Source organism: Panonychus citri, unplaced genomic scaffold (assembly GCF_014898815.1).
Source record: "Panonychus citri isolate SS breed McGregor unplaced genomic scaffold, ASM1489881v1 Contig00095, whole genome shotgun sequence".
Classification (NCBI taxonomy): domain Eukaryota; kingdom Metazoa; phylum Arthropoda; class Arachnida; order Trombidiformes; family Tetranychidae; genus Panonychus; species Panonychus citri.
In genome coordinates this window covers 1,254,833-1,268,166 of record NW_026515500.1, presented here as the reverse complement: position 1 = coordinate 1,268,166, position 13,334 = coordinate 1,254,833, and the positions used below count along the sequence as shown (strand labels likewise).

Sequence of the window (13,334 nt, the reverse complement as noted above, 5' to 3'; positions counted from 1 at the left end):
ATCTGGTGGAGAGAAAATTTACTCCTTTTGGCGGTTTTTTTGAATTTCGAACTTTTTTTTGTTTTTTTTTCCTTTTCCTCGATTTTTGTCTAGATTTTTGATCATTTAATTATGGAAAAAGGGAGATTAAATTTTCTGTGTAAATTGTTGATTTTAATTTATGGTTCATTTTTGAACTAATGAACTTTTCTTGTCAATTACAATGAGTTGGATGATTATGATTAGCTAATTGATTAAATGTGTTTACTATTATGTTACAGTGTTGATTGGCTTCTCGAAACTTTGACATTTACTTGAGATACCTGAAAGTTAATTGTTGTTTTGAAAATACAAAACAAAGAGTTTAATTAATGATGATGATCAATTAGATCTTCTTATTGGTAACTTACTTTGCTGACCAGTCCGTTTTACCGGTCATACTTGACCCTAATTGGTTTGATGTCTCTTGACTTTGATTGGAAATTATTGAAATCCTTCTTGTTGAATTATTGGCAACTAATTGATATCGAACGAAAAAAAGCAAAGTAATTAAAACAATTATATTGGATTTTCGTTCGTTAAAAGGTTCGAAGTGTATCTAAAAATGTCCAATTACCTCCTCGATATGATAAATTTTTGGTATTCTGTCCAGCGATGTATCGAGATCTAATTAGATATTGATCTTTTAATGAGATACCTGAATTACGTTTAGATTGTGAGCTAATTTGATTCGTATTATCACTCGTATTGTTCATTAATGAATTTATCTCGGGTGATTTTGGCCTTTCAATGGTCATCTCTTTGTACCTTGTTCCTTGGTTTGGAAAATTTGACCTATCACCAACTCGATCGTCGTTTATTTCACCGATTAACCTTTTATTACCATTATCATCCCATTTATTTGACGATAATTTGAAATAATTTGATGGTCTATTTGAAGATGACCTTGTGGTGGACAGAGAGGTCATTTGTTGTAGTCCCAATTTTTGATTTACTTTAAAATAACTGTAACGGAAACTTTGAGTTACTGTTGGACGATTAGATGGATTCCATTTTAACATGTTCACCATTAAATCAATTGCTCCAGAACTTGCATTGGGAATTGCTGATTCTAAATTAATCGAACTCATCAGAGGAAATTTAAAATTCATCGAAGATGCTAATTGATAGCCTTCCGTCCATTCTCTCTGTTGATTACAATATTGAAGAGAATCATCAATTAAAGAAGAAGAAGAAAAAAAAATAGATCAGAATTCGAATCAGTAATCAAGAAGTAAATTGTGAATCCTAATGGTTATCATCAATAATTAACTTCTCATGTAAAGATATTTGAATATTGTGAGTCAATTAAACTGATTTGTTTGCAATCGAAACTAAAAGTAATTACAATTGTGAGTTTAATTACATTAATCAACCCTTTTTGTTATCATGTGTTCATGAATTGAGGTCACTTTATGGTCAATGATTATCGATACAAAATTTGAATATATATTCACAAATTTACATGAAAATTACGACCTAGAGTTGATTTAATGTATTCCTAAGGTTTTGGTTCAGTTAATTTAAATATTACAAAAGCTTTTCAATTGTTTAACTAACTGTTAGTTAAATTTATCATCAATCTTATCAATGATTAGCTAATACGTTTGGTAACAATTTGATTTGCTGGTTGATCACTACTACTGATTGTTTGACCTTGGTCAAGATAAATTCATTTGTATTGTACATTCAATGTAACTATTGATCAATAAATTGTCCTAATCAATAGGATTGTTATACAATCAAGGTTGGTGTAAATTTGATCATCTCAAGTGAAGGGAAGAAAACAATCAAGATCAACAATCAAGCACAATTTGCTTAAAAATAACGAAATTGTGAAACTTTTTTTCTCACTTTTCTTCATCAATCAATATTATCAATCAATTGTTATCAAGAAAAAGTAGTAATCTACTTTTTGAATCTGTTAACTATTTGGTAGCTTTTTGATATTTAAGATTATCAACAATTAAATGTGTCGAAATCATGATTATCAATTATTAGCTAACTAAGGTGTATACAGTTACCTTATCGGGTGTTCCAAGGACTGAACAGATTCTGAAAATTTGATCGATTTCACTTCGGCCTGGAAAAATGGGTTGAAGGGAATACAATTCCGCCATGATACAACCAACCGCCCAAATATCAATGGGTGAAGAGTAATTAGTTGACCTTAACAGGACTTCGGGTGCTCGATACCAACGAGTTGACACATAATCGGTATAAGGTGGACGAGAACGGATCTCACGGGCAAGGCCAAAATCAGCGATCTTGATCAATTCTGGTCCATTGCAAAGTAAATTTTCGGGCTTAATGTCCCGATGAAAGAATCCATGTTTATGCATGAAATTAAGTCCATCTAATATTTGGTACATTATATTTCTTATCACAGGTTCGGCAAATGGTTTCTCTCTACATTGGAATAATTAAAATCGATCAACAATTAGCGGAAAAGTTTCATTGATCAACAATTAAGTAATTCTAATTACCTGTCTTTGATTAATTGGTAAAGATTTTCCTTCATATATTCAAAGACAAAGTAAAGTTGATTGTCCTCCCTAATCACTTCTCGTAATTTAACCAAATTGGGATGACTTAATTTCTGTAAAGACTGTAACGACAATTAGAGTAACAATTATAATTGATTGACAATTAATTTGATTAATGGTTAACCTTTAATTCATCTTCAATAGTCACTTTTTTTTCATTATAATCAAAGTTCAATCAACTTTTATATAACAAAAATACACGAAAACAATCAATAAATTTGGTTTTTATTATAAGTTAATTGTCATCGATTCTCAACTAAATCAACTAATCATGATCTCGAGTGTTTTTTCATTCGTTGTTCATAAATAAATAATTAAATCAATTGAACAATTTGAAATGATCAGGAAGTAATTAACTTTTTCGAGGACTTTAAACCTTGAAAAGTAAACAATTAAAATTCAATTGATTTACTAATTATTGATTCAATTTGATAATCTATCATTATGATTAGGTCAAAATTAAGACACAGAGATGTAAATAGACAATTAATTGTGTGATTAAGCTTAATTGTCGATTGATTTATCTATTGGTTGATTAGTTTCAACTTATCAATTGTTACTGAAAATTTAGTCTTGATAATTTGATCAAATTGATGATGATCAATGGTCAATATTAATTATCTAAGAGCTTAATTGTTATCGTTGGTAATAAGTGGCTAAGCTGATTAGTCTAATAATAGCTTGTGATGATTATCAAATTAGTTGATCAAATTTAAGGTTATCATGATTACTGATTGTTCAACAAATAACAAAAAGTTTCGTGATATAATCAACAAATTGTTGTATTGGTGAATCAAATCTAGTCCAAGGTTGAGACCAGTGATTAGATTCATTGGAAGTTAACAATCGATTAACAATTAAGCTTAAATTGTGAATTCGTAAGAATTGAATCAGTGAAGAGAGAGAAATAAAAAATTCAAATCATTCAAACAATTAATCTGCAAATTGTAAAATCATTTGCAATTTAATTGCAGAGGAAAAAAATTCACCATTGATAGTATATTATTGTATTTAAATCAATCGATAGCAACCTTGATTATGTATATTTAACTAAATACTGTCTATTGTTGGTCAAGATTAGACCCTTGACCAATACTAATGGTCACTTAATTGTGGTTTGAAAAGTAGTACAACACATTTTTCAATGATTAAGAGCAAAATTATTATTAGAAATTAACTAAATCACTTACCTTGACCTCTCTTAAATTCATACACTCTTCCCATGAATAATAACGTTTCTTCATCCTGAATTAAATGAACAACAATTGGTTAACATTGAAATAGCAAAACAAAAGGTTGACAATTAATCGCAATGGTTAATTGTTGGTCTCACTTTTTAATTGCCACTTTCTCACCAGTTTCCAGCCTTTGGGCAAGTAAAACTGTCCCATAAGTCCCATCGCCAAGTTGACTTAACATAACGTATCGATTCATACCCTTGGCTGTTTGAATACCCTCTCGATTTGGTCTCTTAATATCAATGGTGGGCTTGGGTGTGGTGGTCGTGGCGGGGGTGGATTTAAGTCCAATGTAAGGTTCAATGAGTGACAACATTTACACCCACTTTGATTACTGACAGTTGATTAACTAATAATTACCAAGAAATATTGAAAAGAAAAGGTAACAATCAATTTGAATCTCAAATCCCAATTGTTTTCATATTAATAATTTTACCAACATTTAGTTATCATTGATATAAAGGCGATGATGATTATGGTTATACAATTAACTTAATTATGATTTTGATGAGTAACATTATTCACAATTAATATTGGCATTTTGATCATTTGGCAATAATTGTATTGATTTGATTTGATTCAATTTGTTTCTCCATCAAAATTTTGTTGAGCAAAATTTGATTTGAAATTTTGAATTCACAATTTGAAAATTTGCTTGATTGTTATTGTTTAATTATCTTGATGATTAACAATGAAATGAAATGTAATTTAATCATTTGAGATACAAAATTTATTAGATTATTGTTTACATGCGTGATATTGAGTTTCCATTGTGATTATTTTTTTTTATTATTGTCAACAATTAACTGATTACTATGGTTACATGGGAAAAGTAATTCAGAAGAAAACAACAAACTGATTATCATGATGATGATAATTATGAGCATGATTATGATGATAGAAGATGATTTCTATTAGTTTCAATTCATAGGAAATTAACTTGGGAGTTGATGATGATCATTAATGAATTATAATAATTATCATGTTTTCATGATGATCTTCATCATGATAATGATTCCGACCTTCAAATAATCATATTAATATTATGAACGTTGAAGATAATAATTGATTTTTCGTGGATTAAGAGTCACTTTAACATCGTTTCGTTAATTTAACTTTTAATTGTTTGGAAAGATTAATTTTCACAATTTAAAGAGGAAAGAAAATTAAGTTAACTGATTAGTTTACTTTCGCACTGACAGATGGAACTGTGATTAGTTTTAATGAGAAAACAAAAAGTTTAATTGTTACGATATTTTGTTCATTCAAATTGTTGCGAAAACAATTGATTCAGATTTAGACAATTGAGTAAAAGAAAGTTTCATTCAAGAAGAAGAAGAAATTGATTTGATTGATTTAATCTGATCAATGAACTTTGATTGTCTTAAATTGGTTATTTGATTGAAAAAATTTCCAATTTTTTTGGCTCAATTTTTCAATCGTTAGTTTGATTCGTAGTTAAATTCATCATCAATTTCTGGCTTAATTTTATGATGATGATGATGATGAGAGAGAGAGAGAGAGAGAGAGACTTCTCATCACTATTTAGCTCTTGAGTAACTGAATTTAACTCAACTATTAATATTAAATCATTTCGATGATTTTTCAACCAATCAGCTGATCATTTAGCTGTAAAGTTCATGGGTTACCCGGAATAGCTGAACATTTATCGAAGATAAAATCAAAGGCAAAGTTGATCAACTTACTCAGTTTTCTTGTATTTGCAAATAATCTGTGAATGAAAATTAAGTCATTAAATTGTCTTCAAGATGTAACAATTTAATGACCAATTAAAGGCTATGATGTTGATCAGATATCATTAATTAGTTAAATTGCTTATTCTATTGTTAATAATGAAAGCTAATTCATGAGCCATGGAACCTGGAAAATGAGAAATGATTTAATCTCTTATTTTCCCATTTTCAAAATGATAATTAAGTTAATCAAAAAGTCAAGAACTCGGATAAAGGTCTTTACTCTTTGATTAAATCAGCTAATCATAGTGCTACCATTAATGATGATGAAAGCTAATGATGATGATAATGATGATGATGATGATGATGATGATGATAATGCCCTGTGTCTATTATCAGGGGAGATTCGTAGGTATAAACCCCGAAGGAGGAGCTCGACGGAAAAGTCGATGAAACTAGAAAAAAGTTTTTCCAGCATTAAATTGACGCCGAAAACTTTTCATGTTTACAATCAACAATTAACGCTTCCAATTTAAATTAGTTGACAGAAATCATCATGAAATAAATCGATTACAATTAAAGGGCAATGGATTAAGTTCCACTTAACACCTGAAGGGAATTTAATTGTTCCAAATGATTAAACTGTAGACTTTCACTTTCTTAAAACAATTAACAATATTTTGATACATTTCCTTGTCTAGAAAAGTTAATTGTTCATTTAAATTGCAAATACATGCAGAAAATGAATCAATAACCTAAATGGTACGCAATCAATTCAACGACAATAACAAAATTAAGGTTATACTTTTAATTGTTGAATAAAATTTTCTGCAATTTCCAAATTATTTAATCATTACAATCAGATTACTGGTCATTTAAATCATCAATCATGTCCCTCTTTGAGAGGATCAATTTTACTGGAGATTAAGCCAAGAGATTTACAAAAAAAACCAAGATTAAGTTCAAAGATTAACTAATCCAGTTTATCTGGTAAATATTATTAATAATTAACCAAGGACAGTGTTAATTAAATTGTTGTTGTTTAACAGCAACAACAAACTAATCATCTAGAGGAACCAATTTCACCCACATTACAATTACCTGATTTAGTTTGTTAATTGTTGAAGGACGGAAAAATCAGTTGAAACAATTATAATATTGGCAATTAAAATTAATCCACAAGAAAATTGTCTTAATTGTTTGCGAAATTATTTTCCATTGAGAAAAACAATAAAAAAACTAACAACGTATTATTTAGTTGTTACTAAATTTACAATCAACAATCAAATCCAAGGAAATACAATTTAACAACCCCAACAAGTATTAGGCATTAATATGAATACAATGTGGCGAAAAAAGTTTCAACAATTAAAATTAATTTGATTGTAAAAATCAATTGAACAAAAAGTAAACAATAAAGCCGAGAAAATTTTGTTTACCTTCATCTTGTCAACTGAATTGAATATATAGTTAATCTGTTGATAAACAGAATTTACCTTGATGGAAATACAAATTGTAATTAAATTGATGAAAAAGAAAATTAAATCGTAACATTGATTAGAATCAGTAAAATTAAATGGTGAACCACCGGTAACGTTTATTAATGGAAATGTAAAAAAAACGAAATAAATTAAAGAGAAAAAGCTTCAAATCTAATCGAGAAGAACTGGTTTCAGAATTTATTCAGTATGAAGATAAGAAGAGAGAGAGAGAGAGATGAAGATAATGATAAAAGAAAGTGAGAGAGAGAGAGAGAGAGAGAGAGAGAGAGAGAGAGAGAGGGGGAATGAGAGAGTATCTTCATTGAGAGAGCGTGTAGATATTGGTGTTTTTCAGGTAGAAAATTTCCCTCCCCGACTCACTCAACAGTCTTCAGGGTAAATAAACGTAAACAAATCAACAGGTAAACAGCTCTCAGTTACACTCTCTCACCCCCAATCCCCCTCCTACTCTATCACTCTCTCTCTCTCTCTCTCTCTCTCTCATCATCATCTCCCACTCTCACTTTTCTGCTCACTCACTTTTTGTTGCTCTTTTTTTTCACTTTATTGTAATACTCACTGAGCCACTGTTTTTATACCTTGATTATCATTCATTTTGTTCACTAAATAACATCAACATAACAATCAACGTTTTTTTTTTGATTGTTTTCTTGTTGTTACTGTTGATATGTTGTTGCTTAATAGACAACAATTTATTTGATGACAGTGAATTTGTGTCTAAATTGTGTTAATTATTTATAGATTTATATATACATACAATCAATTGATTATCAAGCCAATCATCCTTTCAATTGGTAATTATTGTGTCTTTGTCTACCTCATTTTATATCATCATCTTGATTATTATTCAATTAATTGTTTTATCAATCATTTGATTGTTGTTGTTGTTACTGTTTTTGTGTTTGTCTCTCTCTCTCTCATTTGTTTTAATCAACAGCAACTAAATCAACAAGGTGACATATATAAATCAACTTGAATTGTAAAGGAGAGAGATAGAATAACAATTTGTTCATCAATAATCAAAATTTTAAGGATTAATTGTTTGGAACCGTAAACAATTAAGTGTAATCATCAGAAGCAAGAGAGTAACAACAACAACAACAACAACAACAACAATATTAACACTTTAAGTGTGTCTCCCAATCTAAAACGGATTAGAATTGTAATTGGAATTAAGTTTAATTGTGATCGTCAACTGAGTTTTCAATTATCATGGGTTATGATGTTGAACGATTTTTGGGTTCAATCGACGAAGAATTGAAATGTCCAATTTGCTGTGGAGTTTTGGAAGACCCTTTACAGGGTCAAAGGTGCGAACATGCCTTTTGTCGTAAATGTATCTCGGAGTGGATGAGAAATTCTGAAACTTGTCCAGTTGATCGTAATTCACTTACCTCATCACAATTACAACCAATTCCACGAATAGTTCGTAACATGTTGAACCATTTATCAATTCGATGTGATTTCACCGGTGAAGGTTGTCGAGAGATAATTAATCTTGAAGATTTACCTTCTCATCGAACTGATTGTAAATATAATCCGGAACATCCGGTTCCCTGTTTACGTGATTGTGGTGCGCTGGTTCCAAAGAATCGTCTTGAATCACATGATTGTATTAAAGATTTAAGGTCATTAATTTGCTGCCAACAAAAGGAAATACAAGAATTAAAATCAGCAATCTCAATATTGGTCAGTCTATCGGAGCAACAGAAACGTATGGCAACGGTCAATAACTCATCGCTTCATGATCTCTCTGAACGTTATGAACATTTGAAAAATTCGATAGCCAATTTAGAGAAACCAATTCAACAGATATTACAATTGGCAATCAGATCGGATTCCTTCCTCCGGTGAAACGGGAATATCGATTAAAGATAAATTGGTCGAGGAGACGACCCTTGAAATTTACATTTCCAATGTTGATCGTTGTGTTACTGCGGGAAATTTAAGAGACTATTTATCTCGGAATGATGTTAATGCGATCGCTTGTAAAGAGTCACTTTATCGAGGTTGGAAAAACGACTTTCGAATAACAATCTTCAAAAGTGACTGTTCTAAAGTTCTAGATCCAAATCTATGGCCAAGAGGAATAGTTTGCTTCGTCTGCGGGGAATATTATTCAACCAAAACTGAAGGAAATCGCGATCCACAAGAACCTGGACCAGATTCGATCGTAAAAGCATCGACTTCTCCATGGATGATGTCTTGATGATTTTCCCACTTCCTTCTATTCAACGTGTCTACTCTCTCACTCTCTCAGTTTGTCTTCTCTGTCGATTTTGTCTCTTTGGCTCTGAATTCTCATAACCATTTTTAAAATTCTCGATTCAACCAAGAATCATATTCGCATTTATTTATCTTCTCTTCAGTTTTATCTTCTTTTAATTCTAATGGCTTTTTACCTTTATTTCTCTCTCTCTCTCTCTCTCTCTCTCATCTTCCCTCATCTTCTCTGTCTATGTTTGATTCTCTTCTCTCTCTTCTTGGGATATTTTCTCCCATTTTTCCAAATGATTTCCTCATCCGAGCTTCCTCTTCATCTCTATCATCGTCATCATGCAAAAAAGAGTATCTGAAAAACCATTGCCATTTGATCATCATCTTCATCCTTTAATCTTAATCAATTGGATTAACCCAATTTCATTGCCATCATCATCATTATCATCATAATAATCATTCAATTGCCATGGACAATCAAACATGTTAATATAATGAACAATTAATATAATTTCTGCTCTCCAATTGATTTAATCATAATCAACTTTCTCAAATTGTAATTACTACCATCATCAATGCTAATAATTAACCAGCTAGAAACAAAAATAATGTCATGTTGATAATAAAAAAAAAGTGTGATTATTACAATTAATTAATCGTCATGTGTAAAGGTAATCAAATTAGCAGCGTAATAATTAATGAATGAAAAGCAATCAGGCAAAAGTCATAAATGATGTATCAACCTTTTCATTTCCTTTCTGTTTAAATTGTTAACAATCAGATTAACCAAAACAATGATTATATTTTTCAACAATTTACTAATTGTTAACATCAATAATCTCACTCTCATGTAAATTATGATGAATTAAAACAACTAAATCCACGAAATTATAACCAAAAAGAAACTTTTTTTTCTTCTTCTCAAAAACTATCATCTGATTGTCAACAATTAACTTCTATTGTTGATTTAAATCCAATTACGATTTATATTTATATCTCAAGTGATTAAATCGATAATCAAATTTGAAAGTGTTATTGAAAAAGTAAAGAAAGACTAATAAGGAAAGAGAAGATGAAATAACGAGAAAGTAAAGAAAGAGAATGAAAAAATTAGGTTAGAAAAGTTCAATTCGAACTTTTTTTCTCTCTCTCTCTCTCAAAATCTCTTTCGACATTTGATTTACTCTCTTTCTCTGTCGACAAAAATGGAGATAAATTGTTTTCCATTGAATGAGTTAATCACAATCAAGTAACAACAATCAACGTTGATTATTAATTGCAAACTGGTTTTAACGAAAAACTTTTTATTTTCACTTTTCGACTCGAATTTGAAAAAAAAAGTTTTCATCATTTCCTTTCCGTTTTTAAAATATAATTTAAATTGCTGCTTGATTGTTGTTGTTGTTATGGCACATTAACCTAAATCAATGAATGAATTAACTTTCATTTTTCATTAACTCTATCACAATTAAATTGTAGCTTAAATCATTGATTGATTGAAAACAAAACAAAACAATCCAAATGGTTTTACCATTGAAAATGATAAACAATTAACCCAAAAAGCCATAAATAAAAACAAAAACCTAAAAGTATAATTAGTTAATTGCTGATTTGCTATTAACAATTTTTTTCTTCCCTCTTTCTAACAATTAATTAAATTACTTTCACAATTAATTTATCCTTGAATCCATAATACATCATATGTTGTGTATTCATTTATAGTAACTGGTTCTTAAATCATCATCATCATCATGATCACCAAGAATAACAAGTTGATCCTTAACTTAATCAAAACAAACACCACAACAATTTACCTGTTGATTAAACATATGATTCAATTAATTAATACAAGACGATTAAGTTACTATCACAATAACAATCAATTAACTTTTCTCATGATTGTATAACCTTTGGGTTTACATTGAGACGATTTAAGTTGATCAACTAAACTGTAGACAATCAATATTAATATTATCACTTTCTCTTGGTATAATTAACCTAATTAACTGTTAACAATTGATTGGCTATTAACTTGTCTTTCCTCCTTCCTTTTTCCTAGTTCATTGGCTGTGATTAATTAATTGCTACAACAATCAAATTGTTGATTCGTATTCAAATTGAAAAGGTAAAAAACAAAGTGAAAATGTTAAATTGTCTTCTAATTGGATTGAAATATGATTATGTTAATCTTTATTCAGCTAATCCAATATAATCAACTGTCTACTGATTGTAAATCAATTTTAATCGCAACGATTAAACTACGAAAAAAGCAAATAACGTTAAATTAGTTGGTTAAGTACATGACACATTGTTAATTGTAATTAAACAAAGAAAACGTTAATTTCCTTAATTGTGTTTACATTTTGCTTTCTTTCAATTAGTTTTTGTGTCTTTTAAAATGTTTCAATTATTTTTCCATCTCTAATCACGTTCACAATTTAGATTCAGGTTAACAATTAATTATCCTTTTTTTTTGCTTTACCAACAATACAACAATTTAACCATCAATCGTTAAATATGATCAATATGATTCTTAAACCAACAACAATTAACAAATTGATGTTATTATTACCCAACCCTTTTCATATATACACTTGAGTTGGAAAGGTAAGTTGAAACCTTTAATTTGACTAATTTATTTTGATTGTTACAAACTAATCAGTTAAAAAGCAACTAATAATTTTACAATTTATGTTAATTGTTGTGTTGCTAATGGTGAAAACCTCAAATCCACACATTCTCAATGAAACAATTTACAAATCCATTTAAATGGTTGGTTAATTATATAAATACAATTTCGGGATATTAATTATCAATGATGATGAAAATTTTCTGTAACAATTGTAACTAATTTGTGTTTTCCAAACTAAATCAACAATTAATATTCTTGTATACATACATAATATTATCGTGATTAATATTAATTCAATGATTAGGCTTTTGGATGGACAATCAAGGTGATTTATGGCTTTGTGATTAATGTTTCATTTCAATGGATTAGAGAATCAGAAACATGAGAATCAAAATTTACATTTTAAATGATTAACTAAATTGGTGAGAATTTTGTTTATCACAGAGTTTTTCTGAAATTCCAAAAATAGAGTTTTCTTTCCAGGGGAAAAAAAGAAAATCAATAATTTCCATTGGAATATTTTTCTCTCCTATGGTTGATTGTTTTTCTTTGGATCTTTTATCGCAACCATTGAATAGTTATTTCCAGTGAACTTGGACCATGACCATCGCGATGAGATCGGATTGTAAATCATTCCTTGAACTGAACGAACGGTAAATTCATCTGGAAGAAAAGGAAAACAATTAAAATTGATTAGATTATTATGTCTGATGGAATTGAAATGATGATCGACACTTACTGTGTTCAATTAAACGCTGTAAACTTGTTGGAGTAATGAACAGTTGATATTGGTGAGTACCTTCAGGAATTAGTCCTAAAACCTTTTCAGCAATCAAAATGTCAACAATATAAGCAGCTAGGGTTTGATTGATTGTTGTGATGATTAAATTTCCACCAGGTTTGATAAGATGACCACAGGATTTAATGAATAGATCAATATCTTCAACATGTTCCAATACCTCTGATGCAATGACTGAATCAAATTTACCATGGTTACTGGTATCAGAGGTAAAATCTTCAATTGAAGTGTTGATATAATTTAGATTACTGGACAATCCTGGTGAAAACCAGTCACGATGCTCCTCAGCGGCTTGAATACTTCCCGAACTTGGATCTAGACCAATAACTGAGGCACCAAGTCTTGCAAGGGGCTCACAAAGTAAACCACCACCACAACCAACATCTATACAAGTGTAACCCTGTAAGGGTTTGGATGTTTCCAATGGTTTTCCTTTGGTTAATGTATCACGAATCAAGGGTACCCGAAGTTGATTTAGAGCTCGTAAGGGTTTCATTGAGACACCAGACCACCAATCGAAACCAGCATTGTTATAGAAAGTAACTTGATCCGGTGAAATGGTTGAGAAATTTGATTTTCCACTTTCCAAAGAGTAACATGGACCTCGACCAATTATCAATGGTAGTCTATCAATCCTTTGTCCAGTATTTTTACTCCAGTTAATCAAATGTCGAGTTAATTTAATCAT

The 13,334-nt window shown here is 29.9% G+C and overlaps 2 protein-coding genes and 1 pseudogene across 2 annotated transcripts; 1 reads left to right on the top strand and 2 right to left on the bottom strand.

Moving 5' to 3' along the window:
* Positions 1–129: 129 nt before the first annotated feature.
* On the bottom strand, positions 130–4,471 carry LOC128387984 (serine/threonine-protein kinase ICK-like). The gene is made up of 8 exons (XM_053347309.1): positions 4,243–4,471; positions 3,898–4,151; positions 3,755–3,809; positions 2,505–2,626; positions 2,043–2,427; positions 596–1,166; positions 390–495; positions 130–302 (listed from the first exon to the last, which is right to left on the bottom strand). The coding sequence occupies exons 2-8, from the start codon at positions 4,116–4,118 to the stop codon at positions 290–292; spliced, it is 1,473 nt and encodes a 490-aa protein (XP_053203284.1). The 5' UTR covers positions 4,119–4,151; positions 4,243–4,471; the 3' UTR covers positions 130–289.
* Positions 4,472–7,546: 3,075 nt separating this feature from the next.
* Positions 7,547–10,103, top strand: LOC128387986 (E3 ubiquitin-protein ligase NRDP1-like; annotated as a pseudogene).
* Positions 10,104–11,814: 1,711 nt separating this feature from the next.
* Positions 11,815–13,334, bottom strand: LOC128387919 (ubiquinone biosynthesis O-methyltransferase, mitochondrial-like). Its single transcript, XM_053347211.1, has 2 exons — positions 12,587–13,334; positions 11,815–12,510 (listed from the first exon to the last, which is right to left on the bottom strand). Exons 1-2 carry the CDS (start codon positions 13,332–13,334, stop codon positions 12,377–12,379), a joined length of 882 nt encoding a protein of 293 aa, XP_053203186.1. The 3' UTR covers positions 11,815–12,376.